The sequence below is a fragment of the Salvia hispanica genome, chromosome 6 (assembly GCF_023119035.1).
Source record: "Salvia hispanica cultivar TCC Black 2014 chromosome 6, UniMelb_Shisp_WGS_1.0, whole genome shotgun sequence".
Classification (NCBI taxonomy): Eukaryota; Viridiplantae; Streptophyta; class Magnoliopsida; order Lamiales; family Lamiaceae; genus Salvia; species Salvia hispanica.
Window position 1 is genome coordinate 39,308,368 of NC_062970.1, and position 24,976 is coordinate 39,333,343.

The 24,976-nt window shown below is 35.6% G+C and overlaps 6 protein-coding genes and 1 non-coding gene across 11 annotated transcripts; 4 read left to right on the plus strand and 3 right to left on the minus strand.

The window, feature by feature from the left end:
- Positions 1-2,327: 2,327 nt before the first annotated feature.
- LOC125195318 lies at positions 2,328-2,672 on the plus strand. Its single transcript, XM_048093485.1, has one exon. The coding sequence runs from the start codon at positions 2,328-2,330 to the stop codon at positions 2,670-2,672; it is 345 nt and encodes a 114-aa protein (XP_047949442.1).
- A 3,659-nt stretch (positions 2,673-6,331) lies between these two features.
- LOC125193063 lies at positions 6,332-6,972 on the plus strand. The gene has a single exon (XM_048090776.1). It carries the CDS (start codon positions 6,399-6,401, stop codon positions 6,828-6,830), a length of 432 nt encoding a protein of 143 aa, XP_047946733.1. The 5' UTR covers positions 6,332-6,398; the 3' UTR covers positions 6,831-6,972.
- A 241-nt stretch (positions 6,973-7,213) lies between these two features.
- Positions 7,214-7,295, minus strand: TRNAS-GCU. The gene has a single exon. It is a non-coding gene; the product is annotated as a tRNA-Ser (tRNA).
- A 419-nt stretch (positions 7,296-7,714) lies between these two features.
- On the plus strand, positions 7,715-10,876 carry LOC125193061 (RING-H2 finger protein ATL17-like). Of its 3 annotated transcripts, none has more exons than XM_048090774.1 (2): positions 7,715-8,452; positions 10,612-10,876. In XM_048090774.1, exon 1 carries the CDS (start codon positions 7,754-7,756, stop codon positions 8,417-8,419), a length of 666 nt encoding a protein of 221 aa, XP_047946731.1. In that variant the 5' UTR covers positions 7,715-7,753; the 3' UTR covers positions 8,420-8,452; positions 10,612-10,876. The 3 variants fall into 3 exon arrangements, with proteins under 3 accessions (XP_047946731.1, XP_047946732.1, XP_047946730.1); XM_048090775.1 differs by having other exon boundaries at positions 7,715-8,405; XM_048090773.1 differs by lacking the exon at positions 10,612-10,876 and adding an exon at positions 9,814-10,095 and having other exon boundaries at positions 7,715-8,405.
- Positions 10,260-14,017, minus strand: LOC125193060 (GTP 3',8-cyclase, mitochondrial-like). 3 transcript variants are annotated; one of them, XM_048090772.1, is made up of 7 exons: positions 13,623-14,017; positions 12,248-12,856; positions 11,947-12,119; positions 11,684-11,870; positions 11,161-11,229; positions 10,947-11,071; positions 10,260-10,422 (listed from the first exon to the last, which is right to left on the minus strand). In XM_048090772.1, exons 1-6 carry the CDS (start codon positions 13,890-13,892, stop codon positions 10,988-10,990), a joined length of 1,392 nt encoding a protein of 463 aa, XP_047946729.1. In that variant the 5' UTR covers positions 13,893-14,017; the 3' UTR covers positions 10,260-10,422; positions 10,947-10,987. The 3 variants fall into 3 exon arrangements, with proteins under 3 accessions (XP_047946729.1, XP_047946728.1, XP_047946727.1); XM_048090771.1 differs by lacking the exon at positions 10,260-10,422 and adding an exon at positions 10,606-10,631; XM_048090770.1 differs by lacking the exon at positions 10,260-10,422 and having other exon boundaries at positions 10,742-11,071; positions 13,623-14,016.
- Positions 14,018-14,788: 771 nt separating this feature from the next.
- Positions 14,789-19,792, plus strand: LOC125196486 (citrate synthase, mitochondrial). Its single transcript, XM_048095018.1, has 18 exons — positions 14,789-14,915; positions 15,008-15,073; positions 15,174-15,239; positions 15,356-15,469; positions 15,658-15,721; positions 16,057-16,139; positions 16,676-16,725; positions 16,805-16,882; positions 17,036-17,100; positions 17,184-17,247; positions 17,374-17,416; positions 17,592-17,678; positions 18,107-18,208; positions 18,619-18,726; positions 18,805-18,855; positions 19,173-19,246; positions 19,325-19,376; positions 19,480-19,792. Exons 2-18 carry the CDS (start codon positions 15,071-15,073, stop codon positions 19,564-19,566), a joined length of 1,191 nt encoding a protein of 396 aa, XP_047950975.1. The 5' UTR covers positions 14,789-14,915; positions 15,008-15,070; the 3' UTR covers positions 19,567-19,792.
- Positions 19,793-23,324: 3,532 nt separating this feature from the next.
- On the minus strand, positions 23,325-23,967 carry LOC125195320 (calcium-dependent protein kinase 17-like; the record flags this gene model as incomplete). The annotated part of the gene is made up of 2 exons (XM_048093487.1): positions 23,325-23,503; positions 23,601-23,967. Coding segments are annotated over 2 exons (387 nt in total), but the record flags the coding sequence as incomplete, so codon positions are not given.
- Positions 23,968-24,976: the final 1,009 nt, after the last annotated feature.

A 24,976-nucleotide genomic window follows, 5' to 3' on the forward strand; every position in this document is an offset into this window, starting at 1 on the left:
CTTGATTTGAAGTTTAAGATTGGGCTTGTGCTGAGTGTATATTCTCTGTCAAAATTGGAGAATTGGGCTTCACGGCAAAAAATAACAAGTTCATACAAATTTTGTTCGTCTTGTAAATTAAAAATTATAGTTGGAAACCGTATAAACTTTGGATTTGCTCACAATTATCCAATGGAAGAATATTTCCGGTAGCATAACTGCAATATATTATTGATATTTTTCATTTAAATAATGTTATTTTATTTGTAAGTACACCAAACAAGACATTATTTAATCATCAGTTGCGACGTCCACCTAAAAAACCATTATGGAATAATTTCAAAGAGATCCAAACTTTATGGTGTTAATCTTTTAGTTGATAATATAGATTTAGACATTTAGTTTACTGGTTATAGACTCCTGGCTTGGATATATTATATGATACTAAAAATTTTATGTAGAGGTGTATATTACATTTTACAATGTAAACTAAAAACATGTACTACTAATGCTAAAATCAATAGGAAATGACATACTGTATAAGTTTCAGTATAATTAACGTAGAAATGATTACTTGAGATTGAGATCTCTCTTCATATCAAAGCACAAACACAACAAAAGAAGTGGGACACGTTTGATTAGCTTATTATTAATAGGAAACATACTACTATTACATGTATATCAGGAAGGATTGGTGAATGAGAAAAAAAAAACACCATTTTGTTGGTACGAACTTTGACTATAAGGAGTAGTAACAAATCCTTAATACAATCTGCAGATCTGCTTGAAATGTGGAGTTAGGTGTGATGTGAAGAAGTCACTCTAATTAATTATCAATTATTATCATGAACTCGCTCTAATTAATCATCAATTATTATCATAATCACAAACTTTATGGCCTACATTATTTTAAACCAAATTACTAGTCTCATTTCAAGAATCGTACACTTATATTTGTCCACACCTTCTCCTCTCAACAAAAATAATTGCCCACAATTTCTTAGTTTGTCTTTAATCCATCATCCATGTGTCCTCCTCAACCATCTGATCCTTATGTCTCTATGTATTAAAGATTAAATTGGTGGAGCCCCCGAAGCATACAAGGAAACTGCGAGCTTGTGTATGTTTTTTTTAGTTAAATACTGCATTACGAACTCTAGCTTTTATGCAAGCAAAGGTTGGCGGGAACAACGAGATCTGGTCTTGGTCGGTGACACTGACACGTGTAATGCATAGAGCAGTCATTGGCCGAATATACTGTATAAAATTATAGTAGTAATATACAGAGTAGATATTAAAGCACAAACATTTTCGCCGGCCATTACGAATTTTCCTTACTTTTATTATGTACTTCGTATGTCGTTCAAAGGAAGGAGAATCCTAGAAATTATAAAGCCATCCAAAAGCAAATTGACTAACCCCAAATTCACGCCCAAATTCTTCGTTTAGGAGAAAATCGATCATCTTTATTTATTATTTATTTTACATCTATGTATACAACAGTCACTTTAATTTAGCAAGTTTTTTTCCGACTAAAGTGATATCTCTACAATCCTGAAAGAAGAACACAAAACTCGATTAAGCATTTAAATCCCCATTTTAACTATTTTAAAAGGTTTAATCTATTAAGAACAATGAAAATATGCACTATATATATCTATACATTTCGCAATAAAAATAGTACTCCCGTCTGTTCGATTTGTAAGATTATATCTCAAGAATAAATATGTATTGTATTTGGTTTATGAGATTAAATTTCACAACTTAATTCTAAATGGATAATCATATAATAGTTAGAGATAGTCCATTCTTCCAACTAAAATAATCTCACAACTTAATCCTTAATGGATTACTATTTCATAATCGAAAGACGGCCTATTATAATTGATTGCAAACATCTATTATATATCTTCTTTAATCTTTATATATAAAAGGCTAGAAATATCTTACTTATTTGCTTATCTGCATTACCATAAATACAAGAACTGTCATTAGTTTTACAAATGACTTAAAAATCTATAACTTAAAGAAATGAATAAATTATAGAAGAGATCAAACCTTGATTCGTATGCTGTGTAAAATAAAGAAAGTGAATAAACGAAATTTGGTTGTCAATATCATGCAGTATCATTAATAAAATACAGACGCACATCCCATATATACACACTAATGCCACTTAGAAAGAAATTAGTAACAGAATCCACAAACCGATTTGGCGAAAGCTTCTTAATAACAAAACCTTAATCTCCCGCCTACGCCTACCCGACTCTCCTCTCTATATAAAGTACTCCATAAACCACCAAATCTGAAGCACAGGCACCGCAAAATTAAAAACACTAATTCCAATCATGTCAAAGGGCTACAGCCACACTCAGGCGCCTCAAGTCCACCTGTGTTTCATCCTGGTCATACTCTCCATGTTCCTCGGAATCACGTGGTATATCAACTACGAGTCCATCTTCCAACCACTCTTCCACCAGATCAAACTGTTCCTCATAGTGTCGCCGCTCCTCCTCCTCCTCACCCTGCATTTGTTCACCGCCTTCAACGCCTCCTTTTCCTCTCGCCCACTGCCGGAGCAGAACCGCGCCGGCGGCACGCCCTGGGGGCTCGGCCTGCTCCTCTTCCTCCTCTTCCTCATGATTTCTTATCACTCCGATTTCCAAGACCGCTTGTTTCCACTTCTTAGTTGATTAGACAAGGTTTAGACCACCTTGTTACAATGTGTATTTTGTACATCTTCTTTCAGTTTTCTATGGAATAAAAATACGCAAACTATTGTGATTCCATTTATTGTGCGTATTTTATTTTGAATTAACTCGTTACAAACATAAAATTAAACCAATGTTATTAACTGCTCTTTTTCTTAACTTATTCTACTTACAATTTCCAACTTATTTATTGACGATCAACATTACTTTGTGTCTCACTAGTCTGAGTCTCTAGCAGCTCTGTAGGTTTTTTAATTTGTTATAAGAAATAAGTATATGTGGACTCTTTTTTAGATGAATATATGAATATAATTTTACTATTGGAATCGATTTTGATGCCGATCTCCTTGTAAATATCGAATTAGATCGAAGACAAGGGTATATATCGACTAATATACACCTACTTGCAATTTCAGCTAATAAGTTTGTCAGATTTGAGAATCTGTTTGATTATTTATTCAAGGTAAAAACTTGCTTGCATCTATCATAGTTATTTTTAATTATAGCTAGGATTCAGTTACAATTATAGAATTAATGCGTCCCATATATTCGGGATGTAAATATGGAGTAGTATAGCCGGGATTTTTTCATTGAGGGGAAATAATAAACTCAGGGTAAAGTTCGTGATATTATTTATCAATTTCAAAGTTCATGGGAAAAACTCAACTTTTTGAAAGTTCTATGATATTAAGTGTCAATAGTCCATTTTTAAAAAGTCAAATACAATCTTAAAAGTCTGCACATGTCAACTACACTTATAAGGAACTCAATCCGAAGTTCCGAACCCAATCTTAAATTATCAAATTCATAATAATGGACCAATTTGACATGAACACAAATCTAATTAAATTTGACTAATTTCGTATGTGTTCGTGTTATATTTTCGTGTAAAATTGTCAACCTTTCACCAAATCATAAAAAATTACAAAGTATCATACTCCCTCCATCCCATATGATCCCATATGAATGTACACTCTTTTTTTTTGTGCATCATGACAAGAATATATATTTTCTGAATTTGAAAATCTTTTTTTAAGGAGGTGAGACTCATTATCCACTAATAATAATTTAATTATTTTTTTCAATTTCTCTTTTTATTTTATCAGGTAAGTATTAAAATTTGTGTTCAAGCGTATATTATTGTAGAAAAGAGTGAGTATTATAAATGTTGAATATACTGCAGAATAATCTAGAAGATATGAAGAGACCATAATGAAGATTTGTAGAATCAGCTATTTTAGGAGCTATTTTAGGAGTATTATTTTCTTTATTTTCTTCCATTGTAAATACATCTCCTACTCCCATATAATGAGGAGATTAGCGTGTAATTCATCATTCAAAAATAAATGAAATCCCAATTCAGTAGAATCAACATGGTATCAAGAGCAGTTTTCGATCCTCAATAAGAAAAAGAGGAATCTCGAACTCAGAAAAAATTCATTATCGTTCATACCATTCTCAAACCTTTCAGCCGAGATCAGGGCAAACATTCATCCCTGTTTCTCAACCTTCAACCTACAAAACCTTAGCCAAAATTAAGTCAGTAGCCCAAACATTCTAAAAAAATGGCCAAAACTGTCGAACAGATCCATCTAGGCATCAAACTCGATGGAACCAACTTCCCAACCTGGTCAAAACTCATGCGAATCAACATAGGTAGCCGAGAGAAACTCCACCACATCGAAGGGCAGGAGGATCCACCAAAGAACGACGATCCAAAGTTCAAAGTGTGGCAAGCTGCAGATTTCACCGTGTTTTCGTGGATTATCCAGAACATGGAACCACGACTTGTCACACAATTTTCCCAACACCAAACGACGAAAGCCCTATGGAAGAGCCACATCACTACGTTTGGAGTACGGGAAAATCCGATGCAAGTGTACGATCTGGACACTAAATCGGGCAAAGTGGTTCAAGGGAACCGGACTCTTGGAGAATACAGGACGGATCTCCAAGACTTGTGGGTGAATATTGAATCCCGCAAGCCCTGTCCGTATACCTGTTGCGAAAAAGGGCCAGTTATATACTACAAAGAAAATGAGACCAAGAAGTTGTACCAATTTTTGAGGGGATTGGACGACCGCTATGACGGACTCTGTCGGGAATTGCTGAAGGAGACACTGGAGCCGACTGCCGAGTCAGCTTTAAGCAGTCTCTAAAAGCTTGGTTCAGGAGGTTCACTAAGGCGATGAAGAAATATGACTACTGTCAGCGCTGTGCTGATCATACACTGTTTACCAAGAGGAATGGAGAAAAAATTACGTGCTTGATAATTTATGTTGATGATATGATTATCACTGGAGATGATTTGGAGGAGATAGAAAGGTTGAAAGTAAATTTGGCTTCAGAATTCGAGATGAAAGACTTGGTAAACCTGAAGTACTTCCTGGGATTTGAAGTATTAAGATCACCACAAGGCATCTTCATCAACTAGAAGAAGTACATCTTGGATCTACTGGCAGAGGCAGGGATGATAGACTGCAAGTCTGCAGAAACCCCCATAGCTCAGAATCATGGCCTTCAGATAACCAAAGGAGCACCTTTGGCGGATCACGGAAGATATCAACATCTAGTTGGGAAGTTGATCTACTTGTCACATACCAGACCAGATATAGCATATGCTGTGAGTATGGTAAATCAATTCATGCACCGGCCACAAGTTGACCATCTTGAGGCAGCAGTGAGAATCGTGAGATATTTGAAGGGATTCTTTGATCACGAAATTATGTTCAGAAAAAATAACAACTTGGAAATTCATGGCTACACAGATGCGGACTGGGCAGAAAATCCGATTGATAGATGATCCACAACTGGATATTTCACCTTTGTCGGTGGAAATTTAGTTACTTGGAAGAGCAAGAAACAAAAGGTAGTTGCATTATCTAGTGCAGAAGTAGAGAAATTAAAAGTGGATTAACTGAAGTCTTATGGTTGAGAAGACTAATGAAAGAACTAGGATTGGTGTCACAGAAGACTTGTCAACTCTTTTGCGACAATAAAGCAGCGATTAGTATTTCAGAAAATCCAGTTCAACACGACAGAACCAAGTACGTAGAAGCTGATCGACATTTCATTAAAGAAAATATCTAAGCTGGAATTGTGCCATTCCCATTCGTGAAATCTAAAGATCAACTTGCAGACATCCTAATGAAAGCAGTGGGCACCAAAAATTTTCTGAATGTTCTTAGCAAGTTAAGTATTGGGAATCCCGTCACTTAACTTGATGGGGAGTGTTGAATATACTGCAGAATAATCTAGAAAATATGAAGAGATCATAATAAAGATTTGTAGAATCAGCTATTTTAAGAGTATTATCTTTTTTATTTTCTTCCATTGTAAATATATCTCCTACTCCTGTATAATTAAAGATTCATCATTCAGAAATAAATAAAATCCCAAATTCAGTAGAATCAACAATAAAGACTACTATCGTACTTATCCACCACCAATCGGTCCAAACCACTGAAATTAAAGTACTCTATAATTTATTCGATGCCCCCTAAATGAAGAAAATAAGAATATTCTTAATTATAACAACCGACTGAAACACGTGCCTGAAATCCACGAACAGAACTCCAGCAATCCCACGGTCCAAATTCAACGGTGTCCCCATATTCACCCAATCCCTTTCTACAAAGTAAAATATCCTCAAATTGAAACACACACAACACACACTAAACCCAAAAAAAAAATCCAATCAAATCAGGCATGGGCGTGGTGATAATCGACGGCACGACGGTGAAGGCGTTCGTGAACGACGAGGCGCATTTCCAGAAGAGCATGGACGAGGCGTTCGCGTCGCTGGACGCCAACCACGACGGCGTGCTGTCGCGGTCGGAGCTCCGGCGCGCCTTCGAGTCGATGCGGCTGATCGAGACCGACTTCGGCGTGGACGTGGCGACGCCGCCGGAGGAGCTGACGAAGCTCTACGATTCCATCTTCGCCAAGTTCGACTGCGACAACAGCGGCACCGTGGACCAGAAGGAGTTCAGGGATGAGATCAGGAACATCATGCTCGCCATCGCCGAGGGGCTCGGCTCCAACCCCATCCAGATGGCGCTCGAGGACGGCGATAAGAATCTCCTCAAGCAGGCCGCCGATCTCGAGGCTTCCAAGATCAAGACTGCTAAGGTTGACTGATGCTTTTAAGATTTCAAATTGAAATTACTAGTAGTAATAAGTTTGTTGAGACAATCAAAATTCGCTTTTTCTCTTTCTCTGCCAACTGTGTTTGGTGCTGAGGTTTCCTTGTAATATACACAATGGAATTTTATTGTCTTCAGTCATTTGTGGAGTATGATTTTGTATTTTCACACTACATATTTGGGGATGATTTCGTCAACCAAATAGTATTGTTCTTTTCACGGACATAATTAGGATCACAAGTTAATAATTAAAAAAAAAAAAAAAAAAAGTGGAGTAGCAACCTAGAGCGGTTTAGGGTAATCTATCTAAAAACTGAAAATTGGGGAAATTTGATAAAATGGTGAAAATGGTCGACAAAGGAAAAGCCAAAAATCATACGACGCCTGAGAGATTCGAACTCTCGCGGGGAAACCCCATGTACTTAGCAGGCACACGCCTTAACCACTCGGCCAAAGCGTCTTTGATGTCTTTCATATGTTATGATTTCTTATTGAACGTGAGACCATGAATTGAACTCTATGAGTTCTAGGTCACTTTTTGGTAATAGATCATCATATTCCACCCCTTCATTTCAATTAAAACTACTTAATATATACAAGTTAACCCATATTTCACTAACTTTTTTCCATCCATTTTCTTTATATTTTTTAAAATACATGCCACCTAGAAATAACAAAGAGGGAGTGAACAGAAAATATGCTAATGGGATGGGAGCACTAGGTGCTTTTTGATCGGGTTGATTCGATATTAATATAGTTGGTCCGGAATGAGTGAATTCTCATTATTTAATCTTTAAATTATTGACAATTAGTGAAAGAAATTATTTTTTCTCACAGATTGAATACTTATTTTTTACTTTATAATTGAAAATTTTTTAGTAGGAAAAATTGCAGTGTCACCGCGACTTCCTCGAGTAGATGGATATGGACGTCGCCGCCCTCTCCGCGAATCCCCCGCGCTGCCCCTTGGAAATGGACCACACCTCCTCCGCCGCGTTTACCCCCTCCGGCGACAATTTCCTCCTCAGCAGCCCTTACCTCCACCGCCTCATCAACCACTTCGCCACTACCGCCGACGCCGGGAATCCGGCCCCTCGGTCCTCCATAGAATCCCTGGAAGAATTCACCATCACCACCGACAGCGACGCCTCGATGCTCTGCCCAGTGTGCAAAGACCCTTTCGCTGTGGACTCCGTCGCCAAAGTGATGCCTTGCAAACACACTTATCATTCGGATTGCATCGTTCCGTGGCTCGAGATTAATAATTCCTGCCCCGTGTGCCGCCACAAGCTGCCGGTGGCGGTGAATGAGGGGGAGGGGTATTGGGGATCGGTCAGGCTTGAGGAATTGGAGGTGGATTTGTATGGATTTAGGCATATTGAGAGGTTGCATCGGTGGAATGATGAGAGTTATATTGCGAGTGGAAGTATATTTCCTCCTAGCCAGATTGGGGAATTAGAGAGAGGAAACAATTTGGAGGCTATGTCGAGCTGGCCGAGGTGGCAGGCGGAGGAGATACGGCGAGGAACTGACGAGACCGATCATGCATTTGCTCAAAGTTGGGATCTTGGTGAGGATTTCTAATTGGATTTTGTACTGTTTCGGCAGAAATAAGAGGTGTAATTTGCTTACTGCTTTCTTTTGTTTTGTTTATATTGTCTTTTGGCTGAATTTGGTTACTAGCTCTAGTTGGTTTCCAATTTTTTGGCTTATGCCAATGCACTTTAAACAGTTCACTAAATAGAGCTCAAAGAAACTGACTTTCAAAGATTGGCATCTATGTGCATTGTGCATTATGGTTCTAGAGGCTCTAGGCATGTGAAGATTGTTCGGACTGCTAGTTCTTGTTCTCACTTTTTGTCTCAAGTGCTGCTTACCTAAGTTGCTATTTGAAAAATGGAATTTGTTGCGTTGTGCTTTGATATTGATACCATCTTCTTTTGAAGCATTTTCCGTTTATTAAAGTTCTTATACAACATATTCTGCTCTTAGTAACTCCTTAGAAATGTTTTTGTGCTGCTGCATAAGCACATAACAACTTCTTGTTAAACTTAATGGTGTCTTGCTAAAAAACTGCATTAGTTCATAATGTCATTGGTCGATTGAATATGTTGCTACCTAGTTGACCAGGAACTAGTTATCGTAAAGCTGTTTTATCATTTTTACAAATAATTTAGCATACTTATGTTAGAAAGAAAGAGGGAAGCATAGATTGGATGCAGTGCACTTAGTGTGTATTTCAATATTCTTCTCACCTCATAAAAAGAAATGCTTGTTCCTTAAACACTGTAATCGATCAACGTAGATGAACAACCAAAGATTAGCGAGTAGTGATTATAAATTGGAAATGCAGCAGAATGAACTCTGTGGCACAATGTTTATCATATCACTATTATAGGTGCTCATCTATGATCTATATTGATCGTTTACTATGTTTAAGGAACAATTGCTTATTGGTCATGAACCATCAGTTTCAGTAAGCTTCTAATAAAATCTTGATGTTTCTTGTAAAAAACACACAATTTTTTATATGTGATCTGTCGACAATCCCTTTATAGTACCTGATTGTTGGCTCTATTGCAAGATGTGTTCAGTGTCATTTGATGGGGAGGGGGTTGTTAGCTTGCATGGTGAAATCACTTGCTCAACTTACCCATAGGGTTTTTGACGATAATCTCTAGCTTACACCAGCTTTGGTATATGCTTCATAAGGGTGAAAGACTCATGCTGTAACCATCATTTGCACTTGAGATAAATTTTGTCCTCTGAATCCCTCCATTAACAACTCCTTTCAACAGCTTGTGGCTCACTTGATTAAATTTTGTTCTTAAAGGTCTGGTACTTTTCCTTGAAACCATCCAGATTTAATCTAATTTATGCATTTGTCACTTTTTCCCCTTACTCATGTGTGACAATTCTTTTGCATCAGTTTATTAGTATTACTACTACGTTTGCCACATAAAAAATTCTTTATATAGGAGTTGCTAGTTCAGTAATCAGTGGTTGGATGAAGTAATAAGTTCATGTTATGCCTTGGACATGTTGAGTCGACACGATTTGTTGCAAACTTTCCTACTGCCTTGTCCACTTGTTCTGTTTACATTTGTAAATTGTAAAATTTGTCCATCCTATGGGAAATTGGATAATAAGTCATTTGGGGACCATAATGTTGAGTTGATATCTCTGGCTTTATAAAATGTCTGGTTGGACTCTATTAGCTGTACTCTGATATTTCTATGCTAAAATGCATTTGTCAATTATTAAGTATATTCCGTTTGCTATTCTACTCTCACAATTCTCCTACTTTTATTCTCATTCCATTTAACTCATTAAAATTTATTCTTTAATCTCCATGCCCAAAAGAAATGTCCCAAAACTAAAGGGACGACGAGGGAGTACAAGGGAAATTAATAAATGAAGTAGAGGGTTTGGAATAATGAATTGTTTCTAGATACCCAATAATATCATATGCACCCAAAAATGAATTGTTTCAAGATACAAAAGAGGTGGAGGTCCATAGACCCCAACTATGATGGTAAACAAGAATGGCCAGTCTGGACTCTCTTTCTCTCTCTCTCAATCACCTCCTATAGAAGAAGATCATATGCTATGTAGAGAAAATTGGAAATTATATTATCCCAAATACATGAAACAGGCAATATATTTTCAATGTTTTTAGAAACTTTTGCAACTATAATGTACTAATAATTTACATCAAAATTGGTCATATGTCTCAGCAGAGATTCTCATGCATTTTTATCTTCTTTTTTCTTCAGTGGGCAAGTGAGACTGATGACTAAAACAGAAGAAATACAAAATCATGAGGGATATTTGCCAGAAGTATCACATGGATGTATCAATATGCAGCATGCATAACACAAGATGAGCAGAACCAAGAAGCTAATATAAATCCATGAGAAACAAGTACATTTGATAGTCCTACGACAGAATTTAATGAGTTTTTAACTCATCCTCTGATATGTAGAATCATTGTCGCGATGTCTTACATGCATACTCAGCAATTTTCTTGAGTTTAAACCACACAATTTGAAACTATAGAAATTAGAAACTAAACATTATGAGTTGATTGGAATATTAAAGGAGCACTTACAAGGTATGGAGTACAGAATAATGCATATGGCCTGATGATTTCTAGCCGCCAATGTGTATCATTGGTCTGTTTGGAGTCTTTGCAAGGTCGAACATCCCAGCATGAGCTGCTTTCTTTCTTTTTATCTGGTAAGTGGAATAAATGCTTGAAAAATATGAGAAAAAAATCGGATGTGATTGTGAAAATTGGGTAGAATATGGACAAAAGGGGCTACCGCTGCTTCAATAATCGCCTCAAGTTCAGTATCATCAGCACCATTCCGCAGGGGGTCCCTCAAGCTAACCTGAAAGGAGCAAACGTTATTTTTAGCATGATGAGAAGCACGGGGTTAGCAAAATCTACATGCTCACCGTACTGTGCCTAAGAGTTGTTTGGGGAATAACTGGGGTTACTAAAGATATTACACAATCAACAAATAAAACTTACCCTGAAAGAATAATCTAACCGTGCCTGGCACTTTGACAGACAAACTCACTGATAATTGCAATAAGATGAAACAGGACTAAGAAGTTGTTCGAGTGAGCTTCCTTCGATAATCTTAAAATATTTTATATAGTACCTAATGTTAACCAAGTGTCAACCACGAATTTACATGATCAAGCCATTTTCAACTCCAACACGTAGAGCAAGTTAGCATTTTGAAGGGAAGGGTTGCAAAAGAAATATGCTTCAAACCCTTAATCATGGAGTACTAAAGAGGTAAACTATTAGTGAGGATGAGCGAGGCAATGTTTTACCTCCGACGGACCAAAGAGGCAAACTTTAAAGTTCCCGTCAGCTAAAAGTCTCAGTCTGTTGCAACCGGCACAAAAATGCTCAGTCATTGATGTAATGAAAGAAACTGTACCCTGATGCCCATCAATCCTGAAATTCTTGGCTGTCTCAGTGCGGTGATCCTGAATTCTCTGGAGTACTTTGCCTGACCTGTTAAGGAAATTTAACCATTCATATTCATAATGGAAAAATCTGAAAGCTGTAAATAGGGATGTTAGAATTCTACCTTACCAAAATATCCATCATCTCAGAGTAAGGTACTAGTTTTTTTGAATTCCAGACATTCCCATCAAAAGGCATGAACTCGATAAACCTTACGTTAATTGGCTTTTCACGAGTCAATTCAACAAAATCACATATTTCATCATCGTTGAAACCACGCATTACGACACAGTTTACCTGACAGAAAGTCACATTAACTCATATATACTGACTCGTCATGGCAGAGGAAAGAAACTCCTGAGTTCTAATCCATATTAATCGGTAAATAGATAAGAGAACTAAACAGCCAGAACAATAATACATACTTTGACAGGACTATATCCCAACTCTATAGCAGCATTGATGGAGTTCAACACTCTTTCATGTCCTCTCCGCCGAGTCATAAATTCAAACTTTGCTGGAACCAATGTGTCTAGACTTATGTTTAGCAAAGTAAGCCCGCATTCCTTTAATCTTGGAAGTTTATTTGCCAGGGTGATTCCATTAGTTGTCATAGCAAGTGTTTTTAGCCCTTTCAAGTGTGAGAGCTGTAGGCAAATATCATCAATGTCCTTCCTAACCGTGGGCTCCCCACCAGTCAGACGGATTTTATTAACACCTGAACTGACAAATAAACTTGCTAGGCGAACAATCTCGTTCTGTGAAAGAAGTTGAGGGCTCGGAGTTAGCTCCGTGCCTTCAGCAGGCATACAGTACAGGCATCGCAAATTACAACGCTCTGTCAATGAGATTCTCAGATAAGTATGTTGCCTCCCAAATGAATCAACGAGCATGTTGGAAAGAGGTTCATCCGCAGGAAACTTTTTACATGTAGGATCATACATCTTTGAAGCGGTAACATCATTATTTTCACTTGTTGAAGTTATTCCATCATTGTTATTTTGCAGAACGTGAGGCATGATGGTGCTGTTCACCTGAAATGAAGTTTGATCACTATTAGGAAACTGCAAGTCAGCGGTTTTGGTCGCTGGGGAGGCAGTAAACTGGGAAGCTACCAAGGGAACAGTCACTGTCCAGGTGCAAACTTACCAAAACAGGAAAATCAAATACTAACGCTTAGATTTTAAATTACAGAAAATCCTAATAAACATCTGCTCCTTTTTTAAGCTCTCAGCGGAAACCAAGCACAATATCCTTGACTCCACCTTCTTCGACCTAAAGATGATCTTGGCACTTTAATACATTTTGATAATTATCAGACTACTACAATCAAGCGTGTGAACACCTGATCATCGATAACCAACTAGTTCAAATGAACTACTACTTCTCCTCACCAATTTGATTCATAATGAATACATCAGCCTTCAACTCCAATAAAGCAGATATTTTCACCAAGAAAAGTTGCACACTAAGCTAAATCCAGCTTCAGGATAAAGAAAAAAAGATATCCAAATACTGAAGTAGTACTATTTCAAGAAATTAATACTACAACAGTGCCTACATCCATTGAGTCATGGCAAAAAAGAAACTTTCAAATAACACAATTTGGATTGAATTAAAATGACAATCTTAATCCATATCCCGAGTTCGAATCTACCAAGGAACTCAATATTCACATAAATTCCAAAAGAAAAAACAAAAGGTAATTCCATCAAACAAGGTGCATCCAATCCAAGACACACTCCACACTCAATAAAATTGAAAACTGCATATCATAAGCCATTGATTGAAGGAACTTACAGAGCTGAAATTCCTGAGAGGCGGATGCCATTTAACAAACTTGGATATGCAGTGGCGCATGCTGTTATCAAAATCAAAACTTGGGCAACCAATTCTTATGGGGGAAAGAAGGATTGTTGAATATAACCTTACAAAGAGGAAAAAGATTAGATGATTAAGTAGAGCTGTAGATTCTTTACCGAAAATGGTAGTAAGTAAAAAGGAAAAGATTGAATGAGTGATGCGAGGGGCGAGTTCAAAAGGGGAATGAAGGCGGCATATGCATAACATGTGATTTTCATTTTCGTATGGAGCGACGAATCCAGCCTACAACTGCCACCAACGACAACAGCTTTGGCTCGTCTATTGACTCAAAGGCCACAACTAGTTTGTGCGTATGTCGTTTGTTGTCGTGCTCATTTTCTCAGACATGCGCTACTGCTCCCAAAAATATATTCTACATTCACTTATTTTTATACTTTTTCAACTATACATAGTAGTAGTAGTACTATATTATTTAAATTATACTGCAGTATATAAAACCCATAATAAAGTTTGATTGTTAAAAATACTCTCTATTAATGTATTTACACGTTCAAATCAGACCCACTTAGACCATACCCAAATAAAAACTCTAGGCCACTTATTGGGCCCACATAGCATTTTACCAATTTAAATATCGTTACAAGGGCTAATCAGTAAATAGTTATCGTATGAACGTTTGCTAATTATATTATAAAGTTCTTTTGTTTTTGTTTTGTTATTTTTGAAGGGGGACCATATAAGATTATAAGAAGAGTTTTCCCTTTAGGACTTTGAGTGGCCAGATTCTATTTAATAAACATTTTTAAAATTCAGAGCTAATACAATAATTAGACCCCCAAGTAGCTTTACTTAGTTGGAGGCCATTTGCACTCCTACTTTTTAATCACGTTTTATTTGATGCAGCAATCATAATACCTCTAATAACAAGTTTGAATGGAATTTGTGCTCTTTAAACTTTTTTAGTAGTACTATATTCTTAAAACAAATTTACTTCTTCTTGTGTTATAGTACTTACTAGATTTCCATTGGACTATGCTCGTGTATTTCTAGCATTGGAGAACAGTTGGGTTTTATACAGATACGGGCCACTGTAATAACAATTTCACTTATTTCCCCAACTTCCGGTCAAGATTAATAAGTTTTCTTATTCTGTTTTTGTGTTTACTTGTTCTCCTAAAAACTAAGCTGATATTTACTGGTGGTTATATACCTTTGGCTTCTTTGTAGGACCTACATTCCCAGCTGAAGGAATTGATTCCTCAACAACAGGTACTTTCCTATATGATTATGGTTGACACAAAAAGGATTGTGCTCTTTATCATATCCATTTTAATCGCTCATTTCATTTTATGTTGTCTCAGGAACGCCTGAAGAAGCTTAGATCAGAACATGGTAAAGTTCAGCTGGGAAATATTACTGTTGATATGGTACATGTTTCATCTTCTTTTTTTTGCTATCCTTATTTTCGACTGATGCTTCCAGGAGAATTTTTAATTAATACTGGATTTGTTTGTTCATTGTCAATAGGTAATTGGTGGAATGAGAGGAATGACAGGACTATTGTGGGAGACTTCATTACTTGATGCAGAAGAGGTATTTATCAATGGCATTCTGCAACTCCTCAGTACACTTTGCATGCAGACTGTAAATTCTATACTATTATGCAATTGCTACTGAGATGTACCTTAATGGCACTTAACTTGTCTTAGGGAATTCGCTTCAGGGGTTTGTCTATTCCTGAATGTCAGAAATTATTACCTGCAGCCAAGTCTGGAGGAGAACCGTTACCTGAAGGCCTCCTTTGGCTCCTTTTAACAGGAAAAGTAGGTTGCTAACTTTTTCTTTTGCCCCCACCCACCCATCAACTATAGTTGCATCAAGTATACCTGAATATGTTACTCCCTATATCAATTTTTTGTGTCTTTACGCTATGCACTTGCTCGTGTTTGCTTCACTTGTGCTTTGATTTCTTTTGGGAAGGCTAATTGTTTTCTTTCCCTGCCTGGGTTAGGTGCCAACAAAAGAGCAAGTGGATTCATTATCCAAGGAACTAAGAAATCGTGCTACTGTCCCAGGTCATTCCAACTCTCAAATTAGTTTTTAGCTAGGTATTATAGGAAATGACAAACCAGTTTGCAACTTGTTCATCCGTATCCAATTGTAGCAACTTCTTCTTTCAGCTGTATGGCTTATATTTAGAGATGCTAGAATGTTCGAGATATTCTTATTTCTTAGATATGTTTCTGTTAAACCTTAATGACATCCCCTCCATAAATAAAATTATTTGTCCTATAATCCTTTTGTAATTGAAACTTCAACAGTTGTCCAAGAAAATTTTAAACTTATCTTGCCTTTATAGCTACAACATTTTTTGCAAGCTCAATTTTATACTAATTCTTTTTTATTTTAGGTCACGTGTATAAAACTATTGATGCCCTACCTGTTGACGCTCATCCAATGACTCAATTTGCGACTGGTGTTATGGCTCTTCAGGTGGAATGATGATTTACTATTTTTTATAGAATTGATTCAAGAAACCTAGTTTACCTTCTCGTCGCAGTATATCTTTATGCTCTTAAAGTTTTATTTAAATTTATCCTGATGATGTGATATTTAAATCTTGTAACTGGTGATGAGTACTCTTCTCATAATAGCTATTCATAAGCTGAACCTTTTTATCTTCAAATTTTGGAAGCCGAAAGGGTGACCATGAATTTTCTTTTTATATAAGAAAGATACTAAGGCAAAACGTAGTTACATATATTGGTTTAAGTGGATATAACTGTAGAAATTTTATGCATTTAGTCTCTTCATAATAAGATACTTTGTTTCATAAACATGTAAAACCAAATCTGAGGGATTGGGAAATCTCTCTAATGTTTGTGTCTGAGCATGTTGTTCCCACAGATGCTAACACCTTAGTGGCTATGCATTGGCTTCAGCAATAGTTTGTGCTTGCATTATGCTTTGAGCTGTTCACTCATGTAGCGAGCTTTCAACTGAAAAATACTGTGCTTTCTTTGCTAAAGGTCCAAAGTGAATTCCAGAAGGCATATGAGAAAGGGATCCACAAGTCTAAGTAAGTTCATAAGTGGGCTTTACTCTCTAATAAAAGCAAACTATTTCCTATTCAGAATATCATGGTTAGTCCTCAACAGGTACTGGGAACCAACATATGAGGACTCCCTTAGTTTGATTGCTCAACTTCCGATTGTCGCTTCATATGTCTACCGCAGGTTGGTTGAATGGAATAATTTTTGGGATTCTTGAGTTTAATCTTTCAAACTAATTGCACTAATGATGCATTCTGTAAAAAACTAATGGTCATGTGAATTCATTTCTTATTCTGTTTATAATTATGTTTGTAACATTTTTTTGAACTTGTAAAGGATGTACAAGAATGGGCAAGTTATACCAATGGACGACTCTTTAGATTATGGAGGGAATTTCGCACATATGCTGGGTTTTGATGATCCTGCCATGCAGGGCAAGTTATACCAATGGACGACTCTTTAGATTATGGAGGGAATTTCGCACATATGCTGGGTTTTGATGATCCTGCCATGCAAGAGCTTATGAGGCTTTATGTGACCATCCATAGGTGTTGTGATTTTCTTCATCATAATGTATCAGTGACTCAGTGTACAACTTTTTTTTTACATTGTAAATAACATGAGCAGATTAAATAAGATATTAATCTATTGTGTAATTTGAATACTTCACGCAGTGATCATGAAGGTGGGAATGTCAGTGCCCATACTGGCCATCTGGTAAGTGTCATTATGCTTTATTTATCATTATTCCCGAAGGACTTTGACCTGACAGAATCACTACTGATTAAGTAACTGAATTGCTTTGATGGACAGCACAACTTTCATGTCATTTTGGCGTATGTAGAATATCATGCTTTATTTTCTTCTAATAGCTGCCATTGTACTTGCACAGGTTGCTAGCGCCCTTTCTGATCCTTATCTCTCATTTGCTGCTGCATTAAATGGACTAGCTGGTCCACTTCATGGCCTTGCTAATCAGGTGCTAAAATGTGCATGTCCTTAATTCCAACATACATAATCTATTTGTTCTGATGATCACTAAGACTCAAGACTTATAAAGGAATTGACCTTTACATGGAAACCATTCGTTCAAATAAAATATTTGTCTTTAAACCAATAGACTAATTGCAATATTATTCTATGTCTTGCCCCAAAGTTGGTTAGCTACATTTACTTTAGCTCTGGGGTTCTTCCTTTTACTTAGATCCAGTTCCTTGTTCTGGACAGAGGAGCACATGTTATCTTTATCTACGTTTTGTTTGTGAATAAATAATATTTTTGAAATTTCAACATAAACCAAAAAAGTACTGTGGCGATGTGGCCATTAACCACCGACAGTATCTCCAACTGCAAGGTAAACATATCTGATATTCCTAACTATCTGCTTCATTTTATGGTCTTATACAGGAAGTCTTGCTATGGATTAAATCAGTGGTAGAAGAATGTGGGGAAAATGTTAGCAAAGAAGATTTGAAAAAATATGTCTGGAAAACATTGAACAGTGGCAAGGTAGTGTTTATCTGTATCATTGCAAATTATGAAACCCATTTGTGTTGAGTTTGCTTCATCTTTCATGACTTTCATATATCAGATCACTAGATTGATAGTATTACAAAGTTTACAAACTACTACTTGTTGATAGTTAATGCTGGTGCTTGAGTTCAAATGCTGCCACCTTACTCTAGAGTGCTGCTTTTCTTTCAGTTGCTAATATGCAGAAATTATATTCCATCTTTCTCGTTCTGATTATAAATTGAGCACCCGCTCTGCAGTTTAAAAAGGCCCTGATTCTCTTGTTAGCTATCACATTACATTCCAGCATCCAAAACCCTCTTAATTGTTTTCAGTCTTGTGGTTATTCTTCTATGATTTCCATCTTGATTTGACCTTCTCATCCTTTACATGTTACTATACTGTAGGTTGTTCCTGGATATGGACATGGAGTTTTGCGCAATACTGATCCAAGATACACATGCCAGAGAGAATTTGCTCTCAAGCACATGCCAGATGATCCACTGTTTAAACTAGTAACTGCTTTAGCCTTGATAAATATAGGTGTACATTCAGACTCAGTTATTAACTGTATTATGATATATCTGCTGCAGGTTTCAAATCTTTATGAGGTAGTGCCCCCAATACTATTGGAACTTGGAAAGGTATTAGACTCTGGTTCACACTAAAATCTCCTTTGAAGTTTACATGTGATTTCTTCACTCTTTACTCTTTTGGCAATTGGCATTAAGCTAAGTTTTTTTTTTCTTAAAAATTGTTAGATTTCAAATTTATTAGATAGGACTTAAACGTTTTAGGTGAATTCTTCATGCGTTCGGCATAACTTAGTATGACAATTCTTCACTATATTCTGCATGTTGTCTCATTCAAAATGTATACACATGTGAATGCTCTTCTTTTGTAGTTTTGCATATCTTTGTCCTGATGTAGGTTGTTTGTTTCTGGGATCTGACTTTTGCAGGTGAAGAACCCATGGCCTAATGTAGATGCCCACAGTGGAGTATTGCTCAATTATTACGGTTTAACAGAAGCAAGGTACATTTATAAAAATTTTTATGCTGGTTTTGATCTGCTATTTTATTATTCCTCATGATGTGCTCTAATTGACAATAGATACTACACCGTTCTTTTTGGCGTATCAAGAGCTATTGGCATTTGCGCTCAGGTTGTCTACCGCGCATAGCCCCCCTCATTTGCTAGTTTCCTATTTTTATTACGTTGATTCTTAACTGAAATTTCTTTCCTTGTTCCTTTACTTGTTGGTACAGCTAATTTGGGACCGAGCTCTTGGACTGCCACTAGAGAGGCCAAAGAGTGTCACGATGGAATGGCTCGAAAAGCACTGTAAGAAATGAGCTTGAGTTCAAGTTCTCCTGACAGTAGGCGTGGTAATAAATTTTTAGAATAACGATTGCTTGAGAAAAAGCATTTGGGAATAAAATGAAGGTTGGCGAGTTGTATTATCCGTTTTCTTGTTTGATTACATTGCTTGTAACTTCTATTCCCAAGTTTTGTATGCACTATAATGGCAATTATTCATGCTCTACAGTTTTAAGTTTTATTATTGGTTTGAATTTAACATCCAAGAATGTTACATTTTGTCTTTCTTTTCATGCACAAAGTATATATTTAGAAACAAAAATGCTTTAGAGACATAATGGCATTGCCATAACAGGGTTAAAAGGGTAGTTTACATTATATCATATTTATAATTAGATTTATGTTTTATATAAATACTATTATACCCTTATAGTAATGAACGTTTTCCTTGCTTTTAATTAAGGAATGTGAGTGTGTTATGAGATTTGTTAAATTAAGTGCCTAGCATTTAATTACATTTTAAAGATTTTTATTTCATTAGTTGTCAAGTTCTCTCTCTTCTTTTCCATTTATATGTTTATTAATAAATTCTCATTTTCTTCTTCTCCAATTATAAATCTCCATCAATGAATTATTTCATCTCCAATTTGCTCAGTTCTAATTTTCTATAACAATAAAAAAAACTATTTACAATATAATTTATCATCTAAATTTTTAAAATATATAATATTAGAGAAAAATATATAAATTTGCTCAATGTTCTTAACTCATCTAAATTTTAAAAATATATAATTCGTATTTCATATTTTTTTTGTTTTGTAATATTAGAATTCTTAGGTCAATTCAATATGACATGCAACACATTTACGATATATTAATTCTAAACGAGTTTACAATTTTGATTTTAAAAATCCATGATTTTGATTTTCCTTATTTATTTTCCAAAATTTTAATTTCTTTAAATGTCTAATTTTTCGGAACGCTACAGTTGGACCTCGATCAGAAAATAATCACATGAGCTTAACTCGTTTATTTAATATCTTAAAGATATTGAGTTAAAAAAAATTCTTTTATTTATAAACTAGAGCTATCGGCTCAATGCGCTATAACATGCATCAAATTAAAAATTGATATATAATTTATTAATACTAATTAAATTTACGATTTCAAATTTAAGAATTTTATAATTTTATATTTAATTTTTTACTTTTCAATATATTAATTCTATAAATTCTTAATTTTGGTACGTTACGGTCAATGGCAGACACAGTAAGAGCAGGGGAAGAGCTTAACCCCTGCCAACAAATTTTATCTTCCTTTTTTCTACTTTTACATTTTTGGAAAATTTGTAAAAGCAAGCTTCAGCCCTTGCCAAAATGGTTGTGTTGAAGACTATATATAGGGCTGACTTGATACGGTATATTATATCGAAAATTTTGTATCGTTATCGTATCGAAAATATCAATATAAAAGAATTTCATATCATTACCGCATCAAAAGTTTCGGTATACAGGACTTTAGTAGACCCAAATTTCGGTATGGATAATACCTATATCATTATCGTATCGAAATTTCGGTATATCGTACCGAACATTGGTATAATGTACCGAACTTCGGTATACCGTTCTGAACGGTATATCGAAATTAAATGGATATCTATTTATGATTTTAGGGTTTCCAATAAATATTTTTTGAATATATAAATAAATTAAATGTATATCTATTTAGGATTTTGAACTTTTAATCTTAAAAAAAAATTATACTCCATCCGTCCCCCATAATTTGTCATCATTTGACTTGACACGGGTTTTAAGAAATGTAATAGAAAGTAGGTTGAAAAAGTTAGTGATAGGTGTGTCTAACTTTTTATATATTAGTTTTATAATAAAATGTGAGTGAGAATGAGTTAGTGGAATATGTGGTCCACTACCAAAATGGTAAAAGTGAAAGGTGATAAATTTTTGGGGACGGACGAAAATGGAAATAAGTGACAAATTTTCAGACACGGAATGAGTATTATTATTATAATCAGTATAAAAGGTATGTATCGATAATTCAAAACATATTAATTTTCGATATATTTTGGTATGCCGATAATATCGATATATAACGTTTATTCGATATAAAACTGTATACCGCGGTATAAGAAAATCCATATCATTATCGTATCGAAAACTTACGATACGGTATTGTATCGTACCGAAAATTTCGATATACCGAAAATTCGATATTTTTTTATATTTTTCAATACGATACGATCGATATACCGTTTTTTCGGTATATTTACCCAGCCTTAAACATGCCACATTTTGTTTAGCTAATTGGACTTGACTTAATCCTAAAATTGTTTGAGATTAAATAATCTATGCGATTTACTTAATGCATCATAATAATTTCATTTAGTTAATTCAAAAGAAAGTAATTTTATTTGGGAGTAACCCTTATTTCTTGGGATGCGCTGTAATTGATTCCTTACAACATGATACTATTGGTACTGTACTACTTAAGTTGTACTCCCTCCGTCCCATTGAAGATGACCCACTTTCCTTTTTGGTTTGTCCCAATTAAGATGACTCATTACTTAAAATGGAAACACCTTTATCTCTACTTTTATTCTCTCTCTCTTACTTTACTCTCTCCTCTTAACACACAAAAATTAACTGCATAAAATCCCGTGCCGCCCAAGGAAGGGGTCATCTTCCTTGGGACGGAGGGAGTACAAAATACTCCGTATTACTGTATTTTATATAGGGTCTTGTTAGGATAAGATTTTTGGGCATAATTGAGAAATGAGATGCAATCTCAACCACTAATTCACAAGATTAACTTAATGTCAACAACTATCACATTATGTCAACACGAGGGTATAATTGTCTTTTCATTAAATTGTATTTGAAATCATTTTCTAAAATCATCTCTAAAACTCTAGCTGCAAAGTCTTCAAATCTTCAACATTCAAATCTTCAAATCTTCAAATCTTCAAATCTCTTCAACATTCAAATCTTCAAATCTTCAACATTCAAATCTTCAAATCTTCAACATTCAATAAAATAACACTTATTAAAATGTCAACAACTAAAAAATAACACTTATAATTCACATATCAATACCGAGAATATCGAATGTCAACAACTCGTATTAAAATGTCAACAACTAACAAATAACACAACAACTAACAAATAACACTTACAATTCACATATCAATACCGAGAATATCGAATGTCAACAACTCGTATTAAAATGTCAACAACTAACAACTAACACTTACAATTCAAATATCAATACCGAGAATATCGAATGTCAACAACTCGTATTAAAATGTCAACAACTAACAAATAACACTTACTATTCACATATCAATACCGAGAATATTGAATGTCAACAACTTATAGTTGATATTATATGTGTATAGTTGACATGAGTTATATATGTAGTTGACATTATATGTGTGTAGTTGACATGAATTTTACACATAGTTGACATTATATGTGTGTAGTTGACATGAATTGTATATGTAGTTGACATTATATGTGTGTAGTTGACATAGATTATATATGTAGTTGACATTATATGTGTGTAGTTGACATTAAAAAATGAAAATAGCTAATTCTTGAATCTAACTCTTAGCAACTAATTTCTAACTGAGGAATATCACCAAACACCTAGAGTGCATTATGATTATGCTTGATTCCCCTATCCATGAGTATTGAACATTACCTCTTTCAGATTACAAAAAACAATACACTCAACACCTAAATCAGATATATGTGAAAACTTTATTCATAATTTGGCACAAATCTCTCACCAAAACACAAAAGATGATCGAAAGCCACAACTCCTCCAAAACAAAGAGGTGCTCTGTCATTTTCATCTAAAGAAAAAGGGTGAAGGATTCATCTACTACCTTATTCATCTGTTTCTGCGACCACTGTCTCTATGTACATCTCAAATCTCACATCTCTCCTCCATTTACGATCCACGGATGCAATGGAATTAGCAATCAAAATGAAAATTAGTCTCAAATTATGCGAAATTATGTACATGAATGTAGAGAGAGAAGAATACTGACTCAAAACTTGCTCGACGGAGAGCCTTCTAGAAGGATCTCGACAGATCATCTTCCTCAACAGATCCTTAGCCTCCGGCGACATAGAATGGAAAATCTTTGACGGAAACCTCAGATTCCCCCTCAGCACCGCCTCAAAAGTCTCCGCCGCCCCGTCACCAAATTTGGGGATTGATCCAATTTGGGGATTTGCACCGCCGGCGCGAATTTGGGGATTGATCCAATTTGAGGAACCTTGATCTCCTCCTGCAGGCTTGATGAGGATTTCACGAGATGAAGTCTCGATTGCTTGACAATCGACCCCTGTTGCCACTGCTGCGGCGGCGATGAGAACTATCGTTGGTTTTGTGGAGGAGAAAGAGGTGAGGCGTTAGCGTAGTGGCGGATGACATGCTTAGATGAGAATAAAATTACCATTATACCCTTTCATATTAAATTAATCTAAAATTATTTATTGTGTGGTAAAATCTGGACAACTCATTTAATAAAAATGAGTGGCTGATATTGCATCTCATTTATCAATTAGCCCAAATAATCTCAATTGATCACAATCCTACCTATATACTCCTATTAGGGAAGTTAATTGTCAAAAGATCTTTTCAACAATGTATGTATATAATTATGCAAAAAAATATAAATAAAAACACGAAGCTCCACCCATAGGTTAAGGTTATAAAGTGGGCTTGCATTTTGGGCCTCCGACTCATTGGGCCACAAAAGTTCTACACTGAGAATTATAGATTTTAGGCCTCTGATCTCATTAGGCCTCCGACTCATTGGGCCACAAAAGTTCTACAAGAAAAAATCAAAACACGAAGCTCCACCACTAGGTTTAATCATAGATTTTGATTTGATTATCCTCCTATTGTTTCATTAGTACATAACTACGGAGTTCGAATTTGTTTGCATAATAATATGCATACATTGTTTTTTGGCATACTAATATGCTTTCCTTTGGTAAAATTATCTTGTTTTTTTTAAAAGAGTTTATTTAATACTTTTGTTTCATGGTTGCATCCTCTATCAAATTATCTGATAAGGCTAATTTCATGCATTGGTTATGAGGTTAAATTATGTAATTTCCCGGGTCTGATAAGGTTTTGTAAGCTAGGTGTGTAGAGAAAACGCCAGGTCCAGGAAGAAGAAGAAGAACATCGTCTGGAGAAGGAGGCTGGCAGAGAAAGCGAGCAGGAAAGAAGAAGAATTCACCAGACGGAGGAGCACTTTTGGACAATGGCAGAATGGAAAGAACAAGGAAGAGTCTAGAAGCTCCGTCCCTTATAAATATGAGCACGCGGTCTACATGAGAAAATCCATCACCTTTAGCTCTTAGCTTAGCTTTCTCACTCTCTACACACACACATTTAGGGAAATCAATT